We start from the raw sequence: 19,376 nt of genomic DNA, 5'->3' as shown, positions 1-19,376 counted from the left end.
GTGGGTGAGAGAGTCTCCGAGGCCCCGCCCCGGCCCTGTGGTTCGGTCCCTGGAGCTCCGCCCCCACGTGCGGGCAGGTTTTCGAGACCCCGCCCCCGCCGTGTGGTCCAGTCTCTGGAGCTCCGCCCCCATGTGCGGGTTAGTTTTCGAGGCTCCGCCCCTGCCGCGTGGCTAATCTCCGAGGCCCCGCCCCCGCCGTGTGTCTTGCTCGGAACCCCGAGGGCTCGCCCAGTCTAAGCTTGCAGGCGCTTGTGGCTGGGGGGTCTCCGCTCCGAGGCCTGGCCCAGAGGTTGCCACCGGCCTTGCACGTTCTCCCGTGGGGCTTGGCGTTTATCCCTCGCTTGGAGAGAGCGTCGCTGTGCTGAGCGGCAACCCCTGCACCCAGACGATGGAGGCGGCGCTGCCAGTGGCCCGGGTGCCCCCGCACGACCCCAAGACCCCCGCACTGTCGGTGGTGGACATGCACACAGGCGGAGAGCCCTTGCGCATCGTGTACGCCGGGTGTCCGGAGGTAGCCGGGCCCACGTTGCTGGCCAAGCGGCGCTACATGCGTCACCACCTCGACTACGTGCGGCGGCGGCTCGTATTCGAGCCCCGCGGCCATCGGGACATGTACGGAGCGGTCCTGGTGCCCAGCGAGCTGCCCGAGGCGCACCTGGGAGTCTTGTTCCTGCACAACGAAGGCTACAGCTCCATGTGCGGCCACGCGGTGCTGGCGCTAGGCCGCTTCGCGCTTGACTTCGGACTGGTGCCCGCTCCCCCTGAAGGCGCCCGGGAGACCCAGGTCAACATTCACTGTCCGTGCGGGCTGGTGGCCGCCTTCGTGGCATGTGAAGGTGGCCGCAGTTGCGGCCCTGTGCGCTTCCACAGCGTCCCAGCCTTCGTCCTAGCCTCAGGTAAAGGGTGAGACACTCCAGGCCCGATTGGGACACACTCGAGACGAATCTAACCACTGTTCTGTGCTGAATAAACCTGTGCAACTAACCCACCCTGCCTGCTCTCATAATTCACAAAAAGGTAGTTCCAAATTACTGCTAACACGCCTCAGCATCGTGGATGCAAACCAGAGCCTATCTGTCCATGCAAGGCTTGGGGGCGCTTTGAGTGGAGTGGTGAAGAATTCTGTGCTTGCTTTACACAAGATTCCAACTCCAGGCTTGCAGGCATTCGTAGATATTTCACAGCAGAATGAAGTTAAGAGCAAAGGGCAGTGTGTGTGCCAGAGTTCATCTAGTTTAGAATATGCTTGGTAAACACGTTACCCCTAATAAGTTACTGAACATGACCTGTCTTTTCCTCGGCTGTTAAGTGCCTTCCCTCTGCAGGGGGGATAATGTCAGTTCCAGGCCAGCATGGGCTACACAGTGAGACCCCTTGGCTTTGGAGAACCAAAGGACTATGAAAGAACTAAATTTGCAAGTGAAAATATTGCTGCTCTTGCCTGGATGCACAAGTACATAACCCATCAAATCCCTTCATTTATTCCCAGAGCTTCTTAGGGGTAAAAGGGGAGCCTGTAAAACATTCTTAGAATTTTACTTTTTTGTTGTTGTTGTTTTATTTTGTTTTTCGAGACAGGATTTCTTTGTGTAGCTTTGTGCCTTTCCTGGAACTCACTTTGGAGACCAGGCTGGCCTGGAACTCACAGAGATCCGCCTGCCTCTGCCTCTGCTGGGATTAAAGGTGTGCGCCACCCCGGACCAGCTAGAATTTTACTTTTTAAAGATAAATATGTGTTGACTGTTTTGTTTTGAGACAGGGTCTCATTCTGTAGCCCAAGCTTGAATGAAACCCTGGAACTTCTATATTGACCAGGCTGGCCTCCCTCACACAGAAATCTACCTGCCTTCTGTGTCCTGAGTGTTATGCCCAGATCATGACCCCAAAGAGACCACTGAAGACCGTGGATGTCCAGAATGCAACAGCAAGGTTTATTCTGTAGATACAAGCCTAGGCAGGGAACTCGTTCCTACACCCAATACAGTGAGGCAGGAGGAGTTGCTCTTTCTTTGTGAGGCTAGCTATTTAAAGGCAAAAAGCACAAGCCCTTCAGGGTGGTTGGACAGGGCATGGGGGTTTGGCACGGGTGCAACTCAGATTGGTTTATTTTTATTTTTGAAGGTCTCTGTTCTCTTTTAATTGGGTGAGGGTATATAACCTTTGAATTTACTGGTTGGGGGTTACAATTATCATTTTGGGGGCAGTCTGGGACAAGTCCCAGGCTTTGTCCTTGAGCTGCCATGGGGCCTGGCTGGCCTAGAACATACTGTGGGGGCTGACTCAGTGAGTGGTCCAGGCTCTGTCCTTGACTCATGCACTAGCTCTAAGTTGATGAGGGATCCCAGACAGTAAACAATTGGCTGAACCTTGAGCAGTCAGAGTACGTGCAGAAAGGGAGCTACTGCAAGGACTATGTCTTTTGTTCACGGCCCTCCCAGAAACTGCTTGCTCAAGTCTCAGGAAACTGAAATTGAGGCCTGATCTCTGAGAGAAGACTGAGCAGCCTATTATGGCATCTGCTTGGTCCTTTCACTGAGTGCTGTTAGAATTTCTTAAATATCTGAAAAAATATTCAAGAAGCAGAGACTTCAAGATATATGGGCTTGTTTCCTGGACTTACAGAAACGTGAACAGATATTCTAGGTTCTCTAGTATAGATCCTTTGTTATCTTTACAAGCTGGTCATCTGTAGAGGAACATACCTCTTTGGAATCACCTGGTAGCTGGTGTTTTCCCCCCAGGTGTGCCTCTAGTGGTTCTCAACCTGTGAGTCACGACCCCCTTTGGGGATGCCGACCTTTTCACAGGGGTCCGCCAAGACCCTCCAAAAACATAGATATTTGCTTTACAAATTCATAGAAGTAGCAAAATTACAGCCATGGAGTTGCAACAGAAATAATTTGATGGTGGGGGTCATCACAACATGAGGAACAGTGTTAAAGGGTCACAGTGTTAGGAAGGTTGAGAGCCACTGCTAGCAAGAGCATCCAGCCTGCAGCTTGCAGGGCCCATGTGCCCCAGGTTAGCTATGAATGTGGCCCAACATAAAACGTAAAGTTACTTAAAACATTGAATTTGGTTTTTTTTTCCAATGGTTTACCTGTTTCTTAATGTCTTGGGAGTGTGTAGCTCTCTAGCATGAACTTTGCCATAGTGGAAAACCGGATACACCTGCAGGATTGAATTTTTCAGTGCAGACATTTAATATCTGACTGGAAGTGATCTGGGAGCTCATTTAGTCAATCCAAGAATAAGGTTACATAACACTGCTTTTCTCCCAAGTCTTCAAGCCGTGCAAACATTCTTAGAAAATCTGCTCTTGATCTTCCGGGATAATTAGACTCTAGATCAGCCTGGCTGTGAATGCCACTGTAGCGGAACAGGCTTGGAGCAACCTCAGTAGACAGACACTCGTGGTAATAAATGCCTCTGTGGAATTCGATGCCCTTTGAATGGGTATCACAACCAGATTGGCACTTGAGGGAGATTTAAAAAAAAAAAAAAAAAAAAAAAAAAAAAAAAAAAAAAAAAAAAAAAAAAGCTGTTTAGCTAGCTGGCTACCTAATTTCTCCCTAGGCAACTCAGACAGCAGACTAGAGAAGTCCCCTCTGGAAGACCCAACAACTGGCGGCAGCAGCGTCACCTGCATATTAGTCCCAGGTTGGTAAGGAGAGAGCTAGCCAAACCTTTAGGTACCAGAGTTCCAGATAGCATCCCTGTGCGACATCGTAAGAGTTAGTGGACTTGAGGGTCACGCTGAAGCATTAGAAAAGGAACCCTTGCATCCTCAGAAGCACATAGAAGGCAGGCAGGGGGATGGTGTTGGAGAGCCTTGATCTGCCCCTTCCCATCGCAGTGACCTTGTTCAGGAAAGTCACCATCTGTGAAATGGAGGTTCAACCAGTACCCACCTGCACCCCTGCATGATAAATTACATTTGTTTTGTTCACTGTATCCTAGGGGTCTACAACAGTAGACTTAGCAGTAATATTACAGTAGACTGTAATGAATCGTAGTTGAAGAGTAGCTAAGTCAATGAAATTTGGAGAACGTGCGGACTGGCATTTGTGGCTATCTGGTCCTCTTGAGAATGCCATTCCTGTTGGAAGTTAAAGTTTGGCTTTCACATTAACATTCGCCACACCTACTAACCTCTGCTGGATACTCTCCACGTATTACTGCATGGAATTTTCAAAACGGCTCTTGTAGGGGACATAGCAATTCCATTTTCTGCCCAAGGACAGCAAAGCTGCACTGAGTGGCAGAACCAGGATCCAAACCCAAGCCTGGCAGATTAGCCTTTCATCCTTAACACTTTTGCAGTTCACAGAGCTACATCCCGATTTTCTGGAAAACTCACATATCCAACCTCACTCATACTATGTGATACATTTGAAATTTTGTCTTTGTCTAACTGAACTTGAGAAAAGGCTGTTTTCTTCATCCTGTAACCCTGCAATCTTCCACATGGTGTCTACTCTTCTGGTGGGTATGTCCTAAGGGCTACCTGAAGGAAATCAATTTAAAATCCCAGTGATGAGCTTGCATAGACAAAAGGAAAGATAATTTGAGTTCTAAATGCAGGTTACATATTTCAGGGGAAAGGGTTGGGACGTCAGAGTCAACTGCTTCTGAGGTTGACTCCGAAACCTGCCACTTACTTAGTGGGTTTCTCAGAATTATGGGAGGGTTTTAAATAATAGTACCTGTCTCTCAGCGCTGAAGTAGTTAAGGGGCTAGTGTAGGCAATGTTCTGGCCCATGGGATGTACCCATGGTCTCTCAGTTTCCAGTGTCGGTAATTTAGTTATTTAAGAAAAGTGGCAGCCAGGCATTTCGGTGTATACCTGCAAGCCAGGGCTGCTGTTATGGGCATGTGCTACTATACCCAGCTTAAAAGGAATCATCTCCTGAATTCATGTTGGCATTGTAACTGAGGATTACCAGTGTGTGAATAGCATTCAAATCCCATTTGAAGACTTCCCTGCTAGTATGTATTCCTTCATGGTGTTCCCAAGTGGCTGTCTCAGAGCTTCCCCATCTCTTGCTCACCCTTCGTGATGTTTCCTACAAAAGAACCTCAGAGCAGTTAACAGATATGTACGTATAATCAAAGAGAAACACAACATCCAGATATATTCTAACTTACGCAAACTGCCAAGTTAAACACGGAAATGCACATCGCTCTCATTTACCCAGCACTTATTTTGAAAATGAGTTTCTGCTTCATTCCTTTTTATTGTGAAAGTTTCTCCTTTAAACATGATTAAAGCAATGTGATTTTTTTTTCTAACAAACTTACCTGTGAAATGCCTCTTTTAGACCTCACAGTGGATGTTCCCGGACATGGAAAGGTGGTGATGGACATTGCGTATGGTGGGGCATTTTATGCTTTTGTTAGTGCAGAAAAATTGGGACTTGATGTGTCGTCTGCAAAGACGAGGGACCTTGTGGAGGCCGCGAGCACGGTGACAGAGGCCGTGAAAGCCCAGGTGAGTCCCAGTACTACTAACAAATGCCTCCTTCGGTGCTTAGATACATACAAATGATCGCATCCGTAAGGAAATTAGACATAAATGCACCCAAGTCTTTATCACGCTAAGAATAGTGTACTGCCTAAAGCGCTCTAGCATGGCACTTGTGAATTCTCGCTCTGACACGTGAGAGCACTCATAACCTCACCTCCACGTGTCTTGGTTTTCCTACGTTTTAAAATCACGTCAGTTTAGGTAGTAAGTGACTCTAGAGTATTCTTTCATTTCTAGCAGAGTTCAGCCAGCCCACCTTGAGCCTGGACTCAGAGGAAAGAACAGTACAGTATTTGAATGTTACGTGACAATTTAATTAGTGGTCACAAAAAACAGCAGGGTGGTATCTGATATACTTGTATTGATCATATTATGGGCTCACTTAGCAAGGCTTGTCAAAATTTATAGCGGGTAGAAAAATGAAACTATGTAGCGTAGAAAAATGAAACTATGTAGCATTGGGCTGGAGTGATGGCTGAGGGGTTAAGAACAGTGGCTGCTTTTGCAGTGAAGCCAGGTTCATTCCCAGCACCTACGTGGCAGTTCACAACCGTGTCCTTAACTTGAGTTCCAGGGAATCCAGTGTCCTTTTCTGGCTTCTTGAGTACCACGCACACATGTACATAGACATGCATGTGGGCCAAACATACATAAAATAAAATTAATATTTTTAAAAGAAAATAGACAGCATGTTACTGTTTGAAATGACCATTTTCTGGGGCAATCAATACCAGTATACAGAATTGTGCATGGTAAAGTCTAACAATTTATATGTTTTCTACCCTATCAGATAGACAGCTAATGGCTTAAAATTTTAATACAAAAAAATTCCACTTTGTTTTTGAATGAAACCAAGAAAAGGGGACCTCATTTACTTAATACAAGGAGTAATTCTGAGCTTCCTGTTAAAGCTTGAACTGCTCAGGGAGGTAATAATGGCAAAGGGTGGACTCAGAGAATCCGGAGTCCTTGTACTTTGAGAGAATTGATGTCCCATCATGGAAGTATTGGGCAGAATTCCTTTGTCAGTTGTTAGCCATCCATATTGGAGATTTAGGGAAAGACCTTTTGTAGAGCAAGGTCCAAAGTTAATGCACTCTAAGTTCAGCATTACTCTCTTATTGAGTATTTAACAAGAATGTACTGCATATGTTGGACACTAAGCTAGATGCGGGAGACTCCAGGGAAGGGCAAACTTCAGTGTCCCAGGAGCTTGATCCAGTGGAAGAAGCCAGCACACCCATGACATGCACAGTAGTGGAGGGAGGCATGGGACTTTAGGCAGTGATAAAACAAGTTTGTAGGTCTCTTTAACTTGGTTTGATAGACTAGACTTTAGGAACCAGGTCTGTTTAAGTGGTACGTGGTAAATGTATGAAGATGAGTATGGTGATCTCAGACATTACTGTCAGATATCACAGAAATCCAGAAAAAGCTCAGCTACTGGACCTCCCGAGTACTGGAAGCATTAGCATTATGCCTTTGGGCCTGGATATACTTTCCCACAGCCCTGGGCTGTGTGTCTGCACAGTCACGGCTTTTCATGGAACCTCTAATTGTGTTCTGTTTCTCCCTCTTCGTCCAATTGTTTCTTTCTTACCAGTAGCCTCTGAATCCTTTTAACTTTCTTTTAAAAAAAGTTTTACTCTCCTGGATTCCCCCCACGTTCTCCCCTCTCATGTGATGGTTTTAGCTCAGGCATAGCCAACCTGTGGACTAACCATCATGACTTCCGCACTTCACAGAGGGTGTGGGCTGGGCATGCGTATAAAATAGGACTGCTCGGTGAGTTGAGGCTAGAACAGCTTCCTCAGCAGAAACTCAACGTACGAATCATAACTGCCAATAAAACTGTTTATATCTAGAGAGTAATATAATATCAAGCATTTATTTAGACTTATCCCATAGGTAATTTCAAAAACGATACATATTGAGAAAATTATGTCTTGAGAGTCTGTTGTGTTGACATTATTTGTAAAGACAAAATTTGAATCAAAACATTTTACATATGGCCACTTTATTTGCAGTTTAAAATCAACCATCCCGAGAGTGAAGACCTTGGTTTTCTGTATGGCACTATTTTAACAGACGGAAAAGATGTCTACAGCGAGGAGCCTACCACCAACATCTGTGTCTTTGCAGATGAACAGGTATCAGGACGGCAGCTGTTAGGCTCAAACACCGGAAGCAGCTGATGGAGACCACTCAACTCCTGTCATTCCTGATTCTGAAACAGGTCGACAGAAGCCCCACGGGCTCGGGAGTGACAGCCCGAATTGCTCTGCAGTATCACAAGGGCCTTCTGCAACTGAACCAGACCAGAACCTTCAGAAGTAGTGCCACAGGCTCAGTGTTCACGGGGCGTGCTCTGAGGGTGAGTGTGACGCTGGTGGCTATGGTGAGACCAAGGAGGCGGGAGCTGGGCGCTGGGTAAGTTTCTTCACTGTACTCTTAGGCGCTTGAGAGCAGGCCTGGAAGAACTTCTGTCCAACAACCAATTCTCAGAGTGTAGTGCTGGCACCTCTGTTTTGACCCACTGAGCTTTCCAAGGGTCAGAACTATGTTCATCATAACACTAAGACATGGTTTGCTTTTCACTCACTTGCTACGTCATGAGCCAAACACATGAATGACTGAATGCAGAAGCAGGTCAGAACCCAGCTGTTTCTATTGAGACAGATGAGAGACAGGCTTTCAAGATTGTAAAGTGATGCCATTTTTCTCATTTAAAACATTTCAGCAGACGGTTATCTTTATTTACAAAAAGTGTGATATTGCTGGGCGGTTGTGGCGCACACCTTTAATCCCAGCACTCGGGAGGCAGAGCCAGGCGGATCTCTGTGAGTCCAAGGCCAGCCTGGGCTACCAAGTGAGTTCCAGGAAAGGCGCAAAGCTACACAGAGAAACCCTGTCTCGAAAAACCAAAAAAAAAAAAAAAAAAAAAAAGTGTGATACATTACTGTGTAATCAGTTTGTTTCCAAATGAAACAATGAACAAATATCTTTAGTTCCCAATAAGTACTGAGAGATATGGCATGCATAAAGAACTTCTGGAGGCCCTCAAGTATTAGGTGTAAAGGGATCTTGAGACCAAAAGACTTGAAAAGTGCTACATTAGAGTTCGGAGCCTTTTGGGTTTTTTTACTTGTTCTGTGAAAGTATTGTAATTCAAAGAGTAGTACCTAAAAGATGTGAGTTGTGAAGAGGAGAATTTGTGTAATGGATTCAAATGCAAATGTACTAACAATGAGTCTACTCAGTAGTGAATGAAACCTGTTATAGAGTGATTAATCTACATTAGTGAATGAATGTACTCTAGAGAGTCTTTACATAGGAAGATATCTACCCAGATGTAGCTGCTTTTAAGTTGTTGGTTTTTTTTTTTCCTGAATACCGAGTTATCTTTAAGCTAGGGATCCACATATCACACAGTGATTTTATAATATACCACACCATTTATTCTGTATGCAATAATGTGGAACACAATGTCTTCAAAATCTAAGACTGGAGATAATAACCATCAGGATTTATTAGGAACTTTATGGTGTGCCAGTTTCCAAGCTAAGAACTTTAGGCATGCTATTTCATTTGAACCTCACACAACTCTAGATCATCATAGGCACAGCAGCAGGAGCAGCTAAAAACTCACATCTCCAGTGGCAAGCAGGAGGCAGAGGAGTCATTTAAGACCTCAAAGCCACCACCCCCCACCACCCCTCACTCCCCCACCCCACCCTCACCCCCATGACATACTCATTCAGACTACCACAGTGGTAGAGCACTGGCTCAGCAAACATGAGGCCCTGGGTCCAACCTGTACTGCCAAAATGGTAAATAATGAGCCAGGTGGCGATGGAGCATCCCTTTAATCCCAGCACTCGGGAGGCAGAGCCAGGCGGATCTCTGTGAGTTTGGGGCCAGCCTGGTCCACATAGTGAGAACCAGGACAGGCACCAAAACTACACAGAGAAACCCTGTCTCCAAAAACAAAAACAAAAACAAAAGATAATGAGACTACTGTACCTTGATTTTGTATTTGTCATTTTACCTCTACTTTCAGTTATTCTTATTTTAAAAATTAGAAAATCAAAGACACTACAGGTAAGATTTTGTGTTTACTACTTTTATGATTTCTGTGGCCAGATACCCAGTAGAAGGCTTTATTCTGGTTTACAGTTCAGGGGCATGTGTTCCACGATGGCAGGGAAGACCCAGCAGCAAAGGGGAAGCCTGGTGGCAGGAGGCAGGCTGTCAGGAAGCAGAGTGAACAGGAAGTGGGCTGGGTATAAAAGCTTAAGGCCCACCCCCAGTGGCCCATTTCCTTCCATGAGTCTCTTCCTCCTAAAGGGTCCACACTTTCCCCGAAGAGCACCAGCAACTGGCAGCCAAGTGTTCAAATACATTAGCCCGTGAGGGACAATTCTTATTCAAAACACAGCAAAATCACAACTATTGATTTTATGCCTGCGATTCCTCAGTGCACTGCGCTCCTTCCCTGTGCAGAGGAGCGCTGTGTCTTCCGGGATCCCTGAAGATGCCTTCTCAGTTTCACTCCCTGTCCTTCCAATTCGGTGGTCCAGCGCTTGGTCCTTAGCTTCCTTCTAGTCTTTCCCCAGTTTGATGACACGGGACAATTTCATCTGTTTTTTGGACTTCAGTTCTTAGCCATCTGCTGAAGATAAGTCCCAACCTTCATCCCAACTCTGTCTGTCCTGTCCTTCTATCCAGTCTAACACTTGAAAAGTTCACTATGCTCATCTCTAAGTGACTACCTAAGTATCTTAAATTCTGCATACTTCTATCCCTCTTTGCTCTCTCTCTCTCTCTCTCTCTCTCTCTCTCTCCCTCCCTCCCTCTCTCCCTCTCTCCCTCTCTCCCTCCCTCTCCCTCTCCCTCTCTCCCTCCCTCTCCCTCTCCCTCTCTCCCTCCCTCTTCCTCTCCCTCTCCCTTTCCTTCTCCCTCTCCCTCTCCCTCTCCTCTCTGTTAATGGCTTAAATGTCACTTCCAGGCTAGAAACTACAGTCAAATTTGTCATAGTCACAGTTCCCCTCTGTCTGCATTGTCCGGCCATCAGTTCTACCTCCAGATCAGCTTGTCTTCTTCCTCTCCCTCCTCACTAAATACTGCATCATGACTCCAGGTGTCAGTCAGGACACAGAATTCTTTTTTTTTTTTTTCTTTTTGTGACAGAGTATCACTGTGTAGCCTGGGGTTCCCTCTCAGCAGGTTTCTGGGTTGCTAGTCCCTCTCCCATGTGCCCTCTCTTTCCAGTTAACTAAAACACACATCTGACCTTGTCACCCCTTAAAAACCTTCCTGTGCTGAGGGATCAGCATGTGGGTTTCTCTAGGTGTAAGAGCCAAGAGCCCAGCCCTAGAGACACCAAACAGCTGCAGGATTCTTAGTCTGCTCCTTTTGTCTTCTTTCTCCAGGAATCCAAGTGTGGGGACTTCAAAGCCGTCGTAGTGGAAGTCGCAGGACAAGCCCATTACACAGGGACAGCCAGCCTGACCGTGGAAGAGGATGACCCGCTGAGGGATGGCTTTCTTCTCAAGTGACCTTTTCCAAAAGTCTCAAGGTTCTCCCTCTGAAGTAATTACCTCTGAGTGATACTTTCTCTGTACCACGTGAAAACCAGCATCCAGTGACACCTGTAGGCTAATTTTTACACGTTCTAAAACAGTACACTCTGGCTAAATGCGTATACTTCGTATTTGCAAACCTCTTGGGCATACATATCACTGATGTGGCATACAAAGTGCTAAAAATTCAGAAACTTTGTAATCATTAGTATACAGGGCAAAATTAAAACCTAGTTACTTAATCCGTGCTGTGGAAATGAGTACTTTGTTTTAAAGTTTCTTTGAATGATAACTTCAGTGATAGACCACACAATAATAAACTTGGTGAGTTTGTTATCTTAATGTTCCAGTTTGAGTAAAATAAAGCAGCATGCTGAGGAGGTGGTTATTACAAGGTTCTCAACACTTGGCATAAGTAATCTTGGAAGGATCACATGGGGTCAGGTTCTTTGGCAGGCGCTGTTATAGGTGCTGCTGGGGTATTGCCTTTGCTGCGGAGCCCCCATCATCGACACCCTCTGGTACCCAAGTGCCACAAAGTCACTGACTGATGCTGCGAAGACCAACTCGTAACCAGATTTTTGCCATCTCTAAGATGGTGCTCTTTTGGGTTTGGGAGTGGTCTTTTGTTTGTTGTGTGTTTGGTTGGTTGTTTTTCCTTTGCTGGTTCTAAGGATTGATTCTTTTTTTTTTTTTTTTTTTGGTTTTTCGAGACAGGGTTTTTCTGTGTAGCTTTGCACCTATCCTGGAACTCACTTGGTAGCCCAGGCTGGCCTTGAACTCACAGAGATCCGCCTGGTTCTGCCTCCCGAGTGCTGGGATTAAAGGCGTGCGCCACCACCGCCCGGCTAAGGATTGATTCTACAACCTCATGCTACATTATTGAAATACGGATGTGAAGTAAAAATTAATCTATGAGCCTTTACAGTGAAATGAATCTCATGTTCTATCGGCTGACTTTGGCCAGTAAGTTGTTCTTCAGTACTGACGAGGAGAGTCCAGGAGATCAGAGACCAAGAAGGTAGAAAAGGTGGGCTCAGGAGGTCTCGCACAAGCTCTGTCTTATGCCAAGCAAGTTTATTAAGAGGTATGCCATCTTGTATACTGTTTGCAGCGGGGAAATGGGACAGAGGCAGCAGGAAGCTATCATACAGTGGGACAGAGTCAGCAGGAAGTTCATCAAGCAGTGTTGCACAAGAGGAGCACAGGATACCTCAGGGCTATCACAGGCCAAGCACACAAAGTCCTTGGGACTGATAACTCGGATCTCTTCAGTGGGGAAAGCCACATTCCCAGGAATGGAAACTGGACTCCTTCTAGGTCCTGGCTCCAGTCCCAGACTGGACTTGGCCAAGTCTGCCCCTGCGCAAGGACACTGAGCTAAGTTCCTTTTGTCCTTTTCTAAGGCCCTCTGAGAAAGCCTTGGATCAACCTGACTCTCAACAATCAGCTGCTTGCTAGATTTAGAATTGAAAAAAACAAAATAAAACTGAATCACTCGGGTATTGTCAGTCCAGAGACTGTGACTCCAACAAACTGGTAATACCTAACATCCCACATCTAATCCAGTGGTTCTCAACCTCTGGGGGTCTTACGACCCTTTCCCAGGGGTCGCCTAAGACCACCAGAAAACACAGATATTTACATTACAATTCATAACAGTAACAAATTACAGTTATGAAGTAGCACTGAAAACAATTTTATGGTTGGGGGTCACCACAACATGAGGAACTGTATTAAAGGGCCGCAGCATTTGGGAGGTTGAGAACCCCTGCTCTGATCTATCCTGTCATCGCTCTGCCTCCCTCGGAGTGAGAAAGACTAGGGAGATCAACTCCACCTCCTTTGGCATTCGCAATGTTGATTCTTCTAATACTGCTCCCTGCAACCCAGTCCATCTCAAGGCTTACCTCATCAACAAACCATAGCACCCACCACCTCCTTCCCCTCAGTGGCATCCCCCCAAGCATGTAAATGTGTTCATGATAAAGATGGTGACAAGCACTCCTGTCCCTCTTTCTAGCTTGCTTCAACCCCTAACTCCTTCCCTCGGGAGTCAAACTTCTAGATACACTTTCCTGGTGTAGTCAACCATTGTCTGGCTTCTGCATCATTACTCTCTGGAAACTGCTTGGCCTGTCAGTTCTAGGTGTCACCAAAGGGTTCATCAATCCCATGCCGGACACTGCTGCTGGATTCTGGCAGTCAAGTGTGGTACCCATTGGAGCAGGACTTCTAACTTTTTGATGCAAAGGTCACCCACAGAGTAGCTCAGTGAGGCTCCCCAGACCATTGGGTTGGTAGTCAGCCCCCAATTGCACATGATGCTAGAATTATGTGAGCCAAGATCCATACCCCCTTCTTGTTCCAAAGCTTCTAGATTTCTTAAGAAACAGGCCACCCTTCAACCCTCAAAACTCGCACATTGTGTCCTATTCCTCTTTGAGACAATGTTCATACTTCTGTGTAGCTCTTAACCTGAAGGCCTAAAGTGAAGAGTCTTGTTGACTGGGCTTAGGTTGAGCTATTTCGAACACTCTGAGGTGTCTGGAGGGAGACTCCCCTTTGGTAGCAAAACTTTTTGGCAAATCTATGTTAATTACCTGATGGGGCCCAGGTTTCACCAGTGAGTGTGCCCTTACCAAGCAACTTCTTTTTGCTCTAAAATACTCGAAAAGTCTTGTCTTTTAGGTAAAGGATGGAGCTGACCTCCACAAGCCGCTTTCAAACTGAGATGACACCGGAAAATTTACCATTGTGTCTTCCTACCTGTATCACCCACCTGCCATGCTTTGCCCCCTTAACGGCTTCTAGTTTTAACCACCCCCTGGCATCCTATTCAGTATCTGTTTCTTTTTCACTCACTGTCCTGCCCCTGAGTTACCCAGTTCATGCCCATGGATGTAGTTAGGAATGGCGAGTCTTTGAAGTCTTGGAAGTGAGATGAGGTGGTTCAGAGGGAGGAGGACTGGGCTCCAGTAGGGAAAGATCAACTGGCAGAGAGGACACTGGAGCAGACAAGGAAAGGAGCAAACACAGGGCGTGAGGTCCCTGTTGCCTCCTTGAACCACGTACCTGACTATGATGACCCTTGTTTGGCAAAGGTCAACAGCTAGTTTGATTACACCCTCTTCCTCCACCAAGTTCAGCCTCCATAGCACAGCACACAGGTCCTGTCCCAAGAGGACCATACACATTTCCCTTTTACTCCCCCAGTTGCCTGTTGCCTAGAATGCAGACACCAACCACTTCAACATTATCTTCTTGAGGTCATGTTTGCATCCACCATAGCTCTTCTTCTCCACTCCCCCTTCTCAATAGTCCAGTTTGGTATACAAAGTCTTTATCAACTACCCTAGCAACGTAATCGCCATTGAATTCCATTCTTGCATTTTTTTAAAAACAGGTATTTCCTTGTAATACGTTTGTGTTTGCAGAAGACTGTAAGTCTTTTGGGGGCAAGGACCCTTATTTGCTGTTTCTAAGAACTAGGCATTAATGGTTGGAGATTGAATTTACTGAATTAATCTCTAGGTACTGTATTTGCATATTGAATGGTGGTCAGCTTGGGGTTGCGTCTACCCTGAAGGGGAATGTGGCAGTTTGTGGAGACAGTGTTAGTTGTAGCTGGGAGAGTGCTGCTGGCATCCAACTGGCAGGTACTGGAAATGCTGCTAAGGACTCTCTGCATGGAACAACTCTCACCAACAACGAATGATCTGGCCCAGACTGGATAAGGCTGATACCAAGCAATCCTTAAATGTACTTCCATTGAGACTCTTAAGTTTCCTGTAGCATACATTGAAATAATCCCCTTAGCACTAGTACGGACTCCAAGACCTGCGAACATCCTAGTCATTCTTTAAGAGTTTCTCAAGCTTGTGGGTGCGTAAGCATCTCCTGGAGAACTTACCGAAGCACAAGCATCTGGACCTCTTCCTAAGTGTCAGATCAGCAGATTTTGCATTGCTGACAGTTCTCCAGCAATGCTGATGATGTCACTGGCCCCGGACCCACGTTGCAAACAGTTGCTTTAAAGAGCACAGGTAACCGGAGGTTTGAATGAAGCTTTTCGTCCTCAAGGCTATAGCCACAGTCTAGAGATGCAACTTTGCTGGGCAGCCAGGCCTTTCCTGGTCCTGTCTCTCCCCATTCAGTATCTGCCAGAGTGCCTGTGGCTGACAATGCCTTGTATACCGACATGACATGAACCACATTCCAGGGGCCAAATGGTAAAGGCGGGGGAACCTATGCCTCTCTGCCCTCTCTCCATGCCTTAACCAGTTACTGTCAGAGGTTCAGGACCTTGAACAGTAGATGCCATCTTCCCTCCTAGATCCGCATGTTAGTCTTTGAGAGCAACTGTTCAGAATCGGGCTTAAAGGAGGAGCCCAGACTCAGGAATATTGAGTGTCAGCAAGACAGCTATCGAAACAAGTTCGTGACATCAGTAGTTTTCAAAGTGTCAAAATGTGGCCCTTGGACCATCCTCATCACCACTCATACAAATTCTTGGTCCTCACCCCAGAGCTACATCATCTGAAACAGATTGGAACCTAGTCACGTGTAGCACGCCCTCTGGGTGTTTCTGTTGCTGGCTCAAAATATAGAAGTACTGGAAATACCCCCGCCCCCCAAGTTTAAGAACTCCAGATGTGGACTCTTTTCTTTTTCTACCTGCGTACACCAGAAATACCCACAGCATCAGTCCCCTCACAACGCCTTCCCCGTAGGGTATCTGCGCCCGACAGGAAAGAGCAAGCCCACCTCCGTTGAATCTGCCATTCGTATGCGGGGTGGTCTGGCTGTCTCTGGCATGGCAGGGTGCCGGAGTTGGACCATACCAGCCCTCAGACACGCAGACCCTGGCTGGGTCACCTCGGACTGGGAAAGAAGATGATGTGGGCCGGTTTGCTGGGGTACCCGGCTGGCGTCCCGCCCTGCGTTCCTGCGTAAACAGGCGGTTCCCTCGGCAACGCCTGGAACCCACGTCAAGGTTCCACCAGTCCCGGGTGGTGACCGCCCCGTTTCGGCCGAGCCCCACCCACTCCTCGCGGCGGCGGCCGCTCGGGTCGGCTCAGCCCATCACCCTGCTGCGGGATGAGCAGAGCGGCGGCCCGCGCGGAGCCCCATGGAGGAGCCGGCTCGGCCCCCCGGCCGGCCTCCCGCGAGCGTGGCCTTACCAGGCAGCGCGCATCCGGGCGGGGCGGTTTCCACGGCCACCGCGGCCGCGCTGTCCTTCAGCGCCGTAGCCACGGTAACGCTGGGAAACCAGAGCGATGCGGGCCGGCCGGAGGCGGCGGGGCCACGGGGACCCGCGCCGCTGCTGTGGCACGGGGCGGCGGTGGCCGCCCAGGCGCTCGTGCTCCTGCTCATCTTCCTGCTGTCTAGCCTGGGCAACTGCGCCGTGATGGGGGTGATCGTGAAGCACCGGCAGCTGCGCACGGTCACCAACGCTTTCATCCTGTCGTTGTCCCTGTCGGACCTGCTCACCGCGCTGCTCTGTCTACCCGCCGCCTTCCTAGACCTGTTCGCGCCCCCGGGAGACTCGGGGCCCTGGCGCAGCTTCTGCGCCGCCAGCCGCTTCTTCAGTTCGTGCTTTGGCATCGTGTCCACGTTCAGCGTGGCGCTCATCTCGCTGGACCGCTACTGCGCCATCGTGCGGCCGCCGCGCGACAAACTGGGCCGGCGGCGCGCGCTGCAGCTGCTGGCCGGTGCGTGGCTGGCTGCCCTCGGCTTCTCCCTGCCCTGGGAGCTGCTTCGGGCGCCCCGGGAGCCCCCGGCTCCGCAGAGCTTCCACCGCTGCCTTTACCGGACCTCTCCAGACCCCGCGCAGCTGGGCGCCGCCTACAGCGTGGGGTTGGTGGTGGCCTGCTACCTGCTGCCCTTCCTGCTGATGTGCTTCTGCCGCTACCACATCTGCAAGACCGTGCGCCTGTCGGACGTGCGCGTGCGGCCGATGACCACCTACGCGCGCGTGCTGCGCTTCTTCAGCGAGGTGCGCACGGCCACCACCGTGCTCATCATGATTATCTTCGTCATCTGCTGCTGGGGCCCCTACTGCTTCCTGGTGCTTCTGGCTGCGACTCGGCAGGGTCAGGCCACTCAGGCCCCCTCGCTGCTCAATGTGGTGGCTGTCTGGCTGACGTGGGCCAATGGGGCTATCAACCCTGTCATCTATGCCATCCGCAACCCCAACATTTCTATGCTCCTAGGGCGCAACCGTGAGGAGGGGTACAGGACTAGGAACATGGATGCTTTTTTTCCCAGCCAAGGCCTAGGTTTGCAGGCCAGAAGCCGCAATCGTCTTCAAAATGGCTGTGCCAGCAGGTTAGGGGCTTGTAGCAGGATGCCTTCCTCCAACCCGGCTAGCGGGGCAGGAGGGGAAGTGGTCATGTGGGCTCGCAAAAACCCAGTTCTGCTCTTCTTTGGAGAGGGACCACCAGATCCGGTTATGGCAGTTGGCAAACAGCACAAATCTGAAACCGGGGACAGTAGCCTCTAAGAAGGGTTGGGGTGGACAGCTTGTAATAGCAAATTTCCACCCCTTTCGTTTAATGATGCGGGAATCTGGGGAGAATTGTGGATTTCGTAAAGCTAGACATTTACAACTAAAAAGGCAGAAATGGTAGGGTTAGGGTTATCACTTCGTTCTCAAACATAAAAGACGCAAGGGAACATCCCCTTTCTTCAAAAGTGCCGAAAAGAATGTGAAATGCAAAAATTAAAACAATCTTAAACCACACAATCAAGCATTGTGAGGTGTAAGTGCTAACAAGCCACAACATAAAATTCACAGTTACTGAAAAGCTCATATTACAAGAATCACCACACTGTGAAACAAACAAAAATCATTGAAACTGAACAGAACAGATTTACTCAAATACTGGTTTTTTGAATGAGTTAAGACCCTCGGATCTGTTTGAAGGGCCCCCTGTACTTCACCAGCATTCAACGAAACCAGATTCTGGAGTCCGACCTGCTTTGGGTGCTTAGAGCTGAGAGTCGAAACATCATTACACCGATTGGTGCCCTCCCCTGGAATTTTTGTGCGAAATTTTAAATTGAGTCTATTTTAAACAACTTCAGGATTTTTGAAAAGGTCGTTTATTACTAGATATAATTCAGTGGTCCAAAGGGCAAAATGAACATAATGTGGTGTTTAAACAGAAGTCCAACATTATACATAAAAACCCATGTTCCTTCTAAGCCCGTTTTAGCCCCCAAATCATCTGTCTTGGGAAACCTTTTTTGTCCTTACTCTAAACCATTGTTCCTGTCAGATAGCTTGATGTGGATGCCACTCCAAATGCTTTCATTAAAAAAATAGTAACTTTCATACTAGAAAAATCTTTGTCTATTGGGGCAACTCTGTGTTTTTGTTTGTTTTTTGATAGAGCCCAAACTGTTATTTGAAGTCAAATTGCTTGAATAAGGTGAGTCCTGCTAAATATGTATATAGGCATGTACGTATTATACATACACCTTACATATTCAGTACTGGCTGGCCTACCTATCCTTTAACTTCCAAATGTGATTCCAACGAGGAATTCTAAAAGTAGTTCGAAAAGTATGGCCACATTCTTGGAATAGCCATAGAATGTCCTAAGAGGACATACTTTCTATTTAGAAGGCTGAGTATTTTTTAGTAGCAAATATTTTAGTCATCATTAGAAAGATAATTGGTATGGGATTACAAGAGGGGTTGTAAGTCCATAGGCACAAGGTTGGAGAGATACCTCAAGAAAACTGAAAATATTTTCAGAAACTTGCAAAAACAAGTTTTTTACAGTAATTCAGAAGCACAATCTATGCTTTGTATATGCGAAATTTCTTACACCGAATGTCACTTCAATTTTTTCCTTCCCTCCTCCTGCTTCTCTTTAATTCAGTAGTCCGTGGCAGTAGCTGAATAATCATTTTTGAAAGTATGAGAATGCATGCTATGTGAAGATTTCATTGTGAACTAGCCAGCATTATTTTTCTTGTAAAGTATTTATTTAAGATGTCTGTTAGTGTGTCTTTGTGTGTCCAGTGAGTGCACAACATTACTTTGTAATCAAAGATGGAAATACATGATCCCTGTCTTGATGAGCAAAGGATGTTTTAATTCTTCTTATTCTCCAGGTGTCACAGAGTCAGAAGTCTGTAAATTATCTGGTTATGTTATCGCAACAGTCAATGTGGCAAGAAGATGATGAGGAAAAGCCCTCCTTTCTAAAGCCTGTTGTCATAAGGTTATAGGCTTAATGCAACCAGAAGGACAG

The 19,376-nt window shown here is 47.3% G+C and overlaps 2 protein-coding genes and 1 long non-coding RNA gene across 3 annotated transcripts; 2 read left to right on the top strand and 1 right to left on the bottom strand.

The window, feature by feature from the left end:
- The first annotated feature begins 217 nt into the window (after positions 1-217).
- On the top strand, positions 218-11,351 carry L3hypdh (trans-L-3-hydroxyproline dehydratase). Its single transcript, XM_059279469.1, has 5 exons — positions 218-896; positions 5,322-5,491; positions 7,555-7,677; positions 7,764-7,901; positions 10,960-11,351. The coding sequence occupies exons 1-5, from the start codon at positions 389-391 to the stop codon at positions 11,083-11,085; spliced, it is 1,065 nt and encodes a 354-aa protein (XP_059135452.1). The 5' UTR covers positions 218-388; the 3' UTR covers positions 11,086-11,351.
- LOC131924218 (uncharacterized) lies at positions 7,528-16,064 on the bottom strand. The gene is made up of 2 exons (XR_009382820.1): positions 15,877-16,064; positions 7,528-8,194 (listed from the first exon to the last, which is right to left on the bottom strand). It is a non-coding gene; the product is annotated as an uncharacterized LOC131924218 (long non-coding RNA).
- A 77-nt stretch (positions 16,065-16,141) lies between these two features.
- Positions 16,142-18,459, top strand: Gpr135 (G protein-coupled receptor 135). The gene has a single exon (XM_059279935.1). The coding sequence runs from the start codon at positions 16,241-16,243 to the stop codon at positions 17,612-17,614; it is 1,374 nt and encodes a 457-aa protein (XP_059135918.1). The 5' UTR covers positions 16,142-16,240; the 3' UTR covers positions 17,615-18,459.
- The last annotated feature ends 917 nt before the right edge of the window (positions 18,460-19,376 follow it).

This window comes from Peromyscus eremicus, chromosome 14 (assembly GCF_949786415.1).
Source record: "Peromyscus eremicus chromosome 14, PerEre_H2_v1, whole genome shotgun sequence".
Lineage (NCBI taxonomy): Eukaryota > Metazoa > Chordata > Mammalia > Rodentia > Cricetidae > Peromyscus > Peromyscus eremicus.
This window is presented reverse-complemented; position numbering and strand designations above follow the sequence as displayed.